Source organism: Nerophis lumbriciformis, linkage group LG27 (genome assembly GCF_033978685.3).
Source record: "Nerophis lumbriciformis linkage group LG27, RoL_Nlum_v2.1, whole genome shotgun sequence".
Lineage (NCBI taxonomy): Eukaryota > Metazoa > Chordata > Actinopteri > Syngnathiformes > Syngnathidae > Nerophis > Nerophis lumbriciformis.
In genome coordinates, this window is record NC_084574.2 from 10,540,001 (window position 1) to 10,547,500 (window position 7,500).

At 40.4% G+C, this 7,500-nt stretch overlaps 1 protein-coding gene across 1 annotated transcript in view; it reads left to right on the forward strand.

The window, feature by feature from the left end:
* The first annotated feature begins 4,686 nt into the window (after positions 1–4,686).
* pou4f2 (POU class 4 homeobox 2) overlaps positions 4,687–7,500 on the forward strand; it is a 3,072-nt gene continuing 258 nt past the window's right edge. The window contains exons 1-2 of the mRNA XM_061922889.2: positions 4,687–5,099; positions 5,579–7,500. The exon at positions 5,579–7,500 is cut by the window's right edge and continues 258 nt beyond it. Coding sequence (XP_061778873.1) covers positions 4,854–5,099; positions 5,579–6,547 — 1,215 coding nt within the window. The 5' untranslated portion in view covers positions 4,687–4,853 and the 3' untranslated portion in view covers positions 6,548–7,500. The remainder of the gene's footprint in view (positions 5,100–5,578) is intronic.

Below are 7,500 nucleotides of genomic sequence, written 5' to 3' on the forward strand. Positions count from 1 at the left end.
CACCCCTTGCACTGCAGTGTCCGTCTCCTCCTGCAGCGCCCCCTGGCCCGCCGGGGGAGGTATGACACAAGCCCCCAACATGGCCCACCCCTCCCCTATACTCTGTGTCTGCTTGCATCACTTGTGTGGGCTGCAGTTTCTACACATTTTTAACAGGAAGGTGTGCATTATGATTGTGTGTTGGAGAAATTACAAGTCTATTATGATTGTGTGTTGGAGAAATTACAAGTCTATTATGATTGTGTGTTGGAGAAATTACGAGTCTATTATGATTGTGTGTTGGAGAAATTACAAGTCTGTTATGATTGTGTGTTGGAGAAATTACAAGTATATTGTGATTGTGTGTTGGAGAAATTACAAGTCTTTAATATGATTGTTTGTTGGAGAAATTACAAGTCTTGATTATGATTGTTTGTTGGAGAATATACAAGTCTTGATTATGATTGTGTGTTGGAGAAATGACATGTCTTGATTATGATTGTGTGTTGGAGAAATTACAAGTCTTTATGATTGTGTGTTGGAGAAATTACAAGTCTATTATGATTGTGTGTTGGAGAAATTACGAGTCTATTATGATTGTGTGTTGGAGAAATGACAAGTCTATTATAATTGTGTGTTGGAGAAATTACAAGTCTTTATTATGATTGTGTGTTGGAGAAATTACAAGTCTATTATGATTGTGTGTTGGAGAAATTACAAGTCTATTATGATTGTGTGTTGGAGAAATTACAAGTCTATTATGATTGTGTGTTGGAGAAATTATAAGTATATTGCGATTGTGTGTTGGAGAAATTACAAGTATATTATGATTGTGTGTTGGAGAAATTACAAGTCTTTATTATGATTGTTTGTTGGAGAAATTACAAGTCTTTATTATGATTGTTTGTTGGAGAAATGACAAGTCTTGATTATGATTGTTTGTTGGAGAAATTACAAGTCTTGATTATGATTGTGTGTTGGAGAAATTACAAGTCTATTATAATTGTGTGTTGGAGAAATTACAAGTCTTGATTATGATTGTGTGTTGGAGAAATTACAAGTCTATTATGATTGTGTGTTGGAGAAATTACAAGTCTTTATTATGATTGTGTATTGGAGAAGTTTCAAGTCTTAATTATGATTGTTTGTTGGAGAAATTACAAGTCTTTATTATGATTGTGTGTTGGAGAAGTTTCAAGTCTTGATTATGATTGTGTGTTGGAGAAATTACAAGTCTTGATATTGATTGTGTGTTGGAGAAAATACAAGTCTTTATTATGATTGTGTATTGGAGAAGTTTCAAGTCTTTATTATGATTGTTTGTTGGATAAATTACAAGTCTTTATTCTGATTGTGTGTTGGAGAAATTACAAGTCTTTATTTTGATTGTGTGTTGGAGAAATTTCAAGTCTTTATTATGATTGTGTGTTGGAGAAGTTTCAAGTCTTTATTATGATTGTGTGTTGGAAAAATTACAAGTCCTTATTATGACTGTGTGTTGTAAAAATTACAAGTCTTTATTATGATTGTGTGTTGGAGAAATTACAAGTCTTAATTATGGTTGTGTGTTGGAGAAATTACAAGTCTTAATTATGATTGTGTGTGGGAGAAGTTTCAAGTCAATATTATTATTGCGTGTTGGATAAGTTTCAAGTAATTGTTATGATTGTGTGTTGGAGAAGTTTCAAGTCTTTATTATGATTGTGTGTTGGAGAAATTACAAGTCTTTATTTTGATTGTGTGTTGGAGAAGTTTCAAGTCTTTATTATGATTGTGTGTTGTAAAAATTACAAGTCCTTATTATGACTGTGTGTTGTAAAAATTACAAGTCTTTATTATGATTGTGTGTTGGAGAAATTACAAGTCTTAATTATGATTGTGTGTTGGAGAAATTACAAGTCTTGATTATGATTGTGTGTGGGAGAAATGTAGAGTCTTTATTATGATTGTGTGTTGTAGAAATTACAAGTATGTATTATGACTGTGTGTTGGAGAAGTTTCAAGTCTTTATTTTGATTTTGTGTTGAAGAAGTTTCAAGTCTTTATTATGATTTCGTGTTGGAGAAGTTTCAAGTCTTTATTATGATTGCGTCTCAGACAAATTACAAGTCATTATTATGATTGTGTGTTGGATAAGCAACTTTATATGACAGATTGTTGTTTTTAAGGACCTATACTGCAAAACACAATTCAAATATCCTTTATATGACAGGTTTCTGTTTTTAAGGACTAATTGCAAAACACAAGTCAAAGATCCTCTATATGACAGGTTGCTGTTTTTAAGGACCAATTGCAAAACACAAGTCAAAGATCTTCTATATGACAAGTTCCTGTTTTAAGGACCAATTGCAAAACACAAGTCAAAGATCTTCTATATGACAGATTGCTGTTTTTAAGGACTTATACTGCAAAACACAAGTCAAAGATCCTCTATATGACAGATTGCTGTTTTATGGACCTATACTCCAAAACACAAGTCAATGATCTTTGATATGACAGATTATTGTTTTAAGGACCAATTGCAAAACACAAGTCAAAGATCTTCTACGTTTGTATACGACAGATTGCTGTTTTTAAGGACTTATACTGAAAAACACAAGTCAAAGATCTTCTATATGACAGATTGCTGTTTTAAGGACCTATACTCCAAAACACAAGTCAAAGATCCTTTGTATGACAGATTGCTGTTTTTAAGGACCTACACTGCAAAACACAATTGAAATGTCCTCTATATGACAGGTTGCTGTTTTTAAGGACCAATTGCAAAACACAAGTCAAAGATCCTCTATATGACAGGTTGCTGTTTTTAAGGACCAATTACAAAACACAAGTCAAAGATCTTCTATATGACAAATTGCTGTTTTTAAGGACTTATACTGCAAAACACAAGTTAAAGATCCTCTATATAACAGATTGCTGTTTTTAAGGACCTATACTCCAAAACATAAGTCAAAGATCCTTTATACGACAGATTGTTGTTTTTAAGGACCTATACTGCAAAACACAATTCAAATGTCCTTTATATGACAGGTTGCTGTTTTTAAGGACAAATTGCAAAACACAAGTCAAAGATCATCTATATGACAAGTAGCTGTTTTAAGGACCAATTGCAAAACACAAGTCAAAGATCTTCTATATGACAGATTGCTGTTTTTAAGGACTTATACTGCAAAAGACAAGTCAAAGATCCTCTAAATGACAGATTGCTGTTTTAAGGACTTATACTGCAAAACACAAGTCAAATATCTTCTATATGACAGATTGCTGTTTTTAAGGACCTATACTGCAAAACACAAGATGAAGATCCTCTATATGACAAGTTGCTGTTTTAAGTACGAATTGCAAACCACAGTTCAAAGATCTTCTATATGACAGGATGCTGTTTTTAAGGACCTATATTGCGAAACAAGTCAAAGATCCTCTATGACAGGTTGCTGTATTTAAGGACCAATTGCAAAACACAAGTCAAAGATCTTCTATAGGACATTTTGCTGTTTTTAGGGGGTTTATACTGCAAAACACAGGTCAAAGATCCTCTATTATGACAGTTTGCTGATTTTAAGGACCAATTGCATAACACAAGTCAAATATCCTGTATATACCAGGTTGCTGTTTTTAAGGACCTACTAGAACCAATCAAGTCAAAGACTTCCGACATCTTAACCTTTTCGACCTTTGGCCCAACTTTCCCACTACACAGGGGTCAGGACCCACTCAAATATTAACACTGAAAGAGTCATCTATACTCTTGATTTTAATCCTATTCAAAGATTGTGTAACCTACTTACAGTGTGCAGCCTTGTCAAATGATGAGGGCATGTGTTAATCACAAAGATTATTATTTATTTAACACATAAACCTCAGGCTTAGGTCAGGCTGATTAGAAAATACTAACCAAACATACTGCATGTGAAGGGACTTGTAAATAACTGACAAAAAATACTATGTGCTAAAATAGATCAACTAAATTAAAAATAAATATGTTTCTTAAATAAAAAAATAAAATACAGCTTCACTACTTTAGTCATATTTTTTGCGCTTATGTTCTAAACATCTTCTGTTTGTTTGAGATTGCCATCAGGGCCACACGTATAGTGGAAAAGGACCTACTGCAAAACACGAGTCAAAGATCCTCCCTGTGTCAGGAGCACATTGTGTTTTTTTTTTAGGCCTTTTAGCATCTTTGGACCAGAACTTTGGGTACCAGGAGTGAGTCTTGAATTGTGGAGCGGGGGAGGTCACCTGGTGCGCATGCCCAGAGTCCCCCCGCGGCGCTACTGATGGTGCGCCTAATGAAGAATAATAAATCATGAAAAAAGGGGAGGGGGGGGGGCTTTAGAAGGTGTGTGTGTGTGTGTGTGTGTGTGAAGGAGAGAGAGAGAGAGAGAGAGCGAGAAAGGGGGCGGGGAAGAGAGTCAGTCTGCCCCCGCCTCAGAGCATCACCACTTGGGGTCCCAGCAGCATTCGGCATCGCAGAGGAGAATCTAACCTGCATGCAAGACCACCGCTCGGAAACTTACTCCAACACCAAAAATCCTAAGAGAACTAAAACGATCTTTCAAGATCACACGCTGGACTTTTTTTTTTTTTTTTTTTTTTTTTTTTTAAGAGGGGACGGTCTTATAAAAGGTGCTCTTTTGCATGGCTCAACATCCTAACTTTTGAGGTTTTTTTCAAGAGGGTTTTTTTTTTTTTTTTTGGGGGGGGGGGACGGTTTAACTGATCGGTACCGGAGACGTTCCTCGTCCTTTGGACCCTGACACAGCTCCCTAAGCTGAGGAGCCACAACAAGAAGAAAAGAAGAAGAGGCGGAGTCGTCGTCATCCCCAAAATTTAAAAAAAAGGAGCACTCCGGGGCTCCACCGCGCGCAAACATGATGATGATGTCTCTGAGCAGCAAGCAGCCCTTCGCCGCCATGGCCCACGCCAGCCTGGCCGAAGCCAAGTACTCGTCGCTGCACTCCTCGGCCTCCTCCTCCGCCTCGTCCACGATGACCTCCTCGGTCTCCTCCTCCTCGTCCACGCCGTCCTCCTGCTCGTCTTCCCGCCACAGCGGCAGCAGCATCATCAGCACCAGCAGCTCGGAGGCGATGAGGCGAGCCTGCCTGCCCACCCCGCCGGTACGTATGTATGCATGTATGTATGTATATGTTTATATATATGTATATATATATATAAATATATATGTATGTATGTATATGTATATATCTATATATACACATATATATATATATATATGTATATATATATATATATATGTATGTATGTATGTATGGATGTAGAGTATCAATCAATCAATGTTTACTTATATAGCCCTAACTCACGAGTGTCTCAAAGGGCTGCACAAGCTCTCTCTCTCTTTTCCTCCTTTCTGTAGCAGCAAAAAAATATATAAGTATTTTTTTTTTTTGTTCTTCGGCAAAATGTTTATTTTTTTCCCCCACTTATGAATTCGGTGAATTAATTTTGATGACCCACGTGCTCCTCTCTCTCCATTTTTTCTTTCTTTCTGGAAATGTTTTAAATTGCATTGGAGGGGGGGGGGGGGGGGTTCAATTCCCAGCTGACAATAATGTGCGCATTCTATTTGCAATCGCAGAGCAATATATTCGGCGGCTTGGACGAGAGTTTGCTGGCCCGGGCAGAAGCTCTCGCCGCGGTGGATATCGTCTCGCAGAGCAAGAACCACCACCACCACCACCACCACCCGCAGCCGCACCACAGCCCCTTCAAGCCGGACGCCACCTACCACACCATGAACACGCTGCCGTGCACCTCCTCGTCGTCCTCCGCGTCCTCGGTGCCCATATCGCACCCCTCCGCCCTGGGCGGGCACGGCCACGGCCACGGGCACGGGCACGGGCACCATCATCACCACCACCACCACCACCACCACCAGCCGCACCAGGGGCTGGAGGGCGACCTGCTGGAGCACATCACCCCGGGCCTGGCGCTGGGCGCCATGGCCGGGCCGGACGGCTCGGTGGTGTCCACCCCGGCGCACATGGCGGGCATGAACCACATGCACCAGGCGGCCCTCAACATGGCGCACGCCCACGGCCTGTCCACGCACATCGGCATGAGCGACGTGGACGCCGACCCGCGGGACTTGGAGGCCTTCGCCGAGCGCTTCAAGCAGCGGCGCATCAAGCTGGGGGTGACCCAGGCGGACGTGGGCTCGGCGCTGGCCAGCCTGAAGATCCCCGGCGTGGGCTCGCTCAGCCAGAGCACCATCTGCCGCTTCGAGTCGCTCACGCTGTCCCACAACAACATGATCGCCCTCAAGCCCATCCTGCAGGCGTGGCTGGAGGAGGCCGAGAAGTCCCACCGGGAGAAGCTCAACAAGCCGGAGCTCTTCAACGGCGCGGAGAAGAAGCGCAAGCGCACCTCCATCGCCGCGCCGGAGAAGCGCTCGCTGGAGGCCTACTTCGCCATCCAGCCGCGGCCCTCCTCGGAGAAGATCGCCGCCATCGCCGAGAAGCTGGACCTGAAAAAGAACGTGGTCCGGGTCTGGTTTTGCAACCAGCGGCAGAAACAGAAACGCATGAAGTACTCGGCGTGCGTTTGAACGCGCGCCCACGGACTCGGGGACGCTTTGTATCATATCTTTCCTTTTTAATATTTCAACTAAAAAAAATGCAGAAAAAAACCACCCTTTTTTTCCCCCCTATTCGCCATCATCCGTGACTTTGTGAATAAGAAGAGGGGGGAAAAACAAACAAAAAAGGGAGCCGTTGGAGTCTAACCTGCCAGCAAGTAAGGACCATCCGCTTTCCGACATTTGTTTAAAAAAACAACTTGAAATTTTATTTGTTTTTTGTTTTTTTTCCCAGCCATGATTAATAATTTCACAGGAGTTCAAATAGAGCAGAAAATAGCAACTGAGAGCACTTGGTTTATTTATGAGGGGACTTTTCATTCATGCTTATTAATGTGAGAGATGTGATAATAACAATTATTATTATTATGATGATGATAAATGACTGCCAACATATCTCTCTGTAAAAATGCGTCATTTTACACGCTCCATTGTGTGTCCAAACGTGCAATTTTGTTGGCGAGGTGGGTGTTTTAAAAAGAAAGAAAGAAAAAAAAATGTCATTTTTGTATTTATTTCGTTGAAATGTTCTTATTGCAATACGTTTACAATCCGGCGTGGGCCCGCAGCATCTTATGAACTATTTATTGAGTGAGGTCATGTTTACTTCATTACATATTTATTGGGATTCCCCCTCACCCCTCCTCCCCCTGATTTTTTTTGTTTTGTTTTGCCTGAGAAAAAAAAAAAAAAAAATCTAATTGTGAATCATAAAAATTCACACGATTTTTTTTCCCTCTAGAGATGTTACAATCTACTCTGACCCCCCCCCCCCCACACCCCCGCGCTATCTATTTGTATAAATATTGAAAAAAAAAAAAGGAGTCGTTGCTTGTTCCAATCACCTTGTTTAATTAAGTCATGTTATTATTGCGATTTATTTTCTAATATTCGTTAGAAAGCCAACAATGTAAATACGTCAT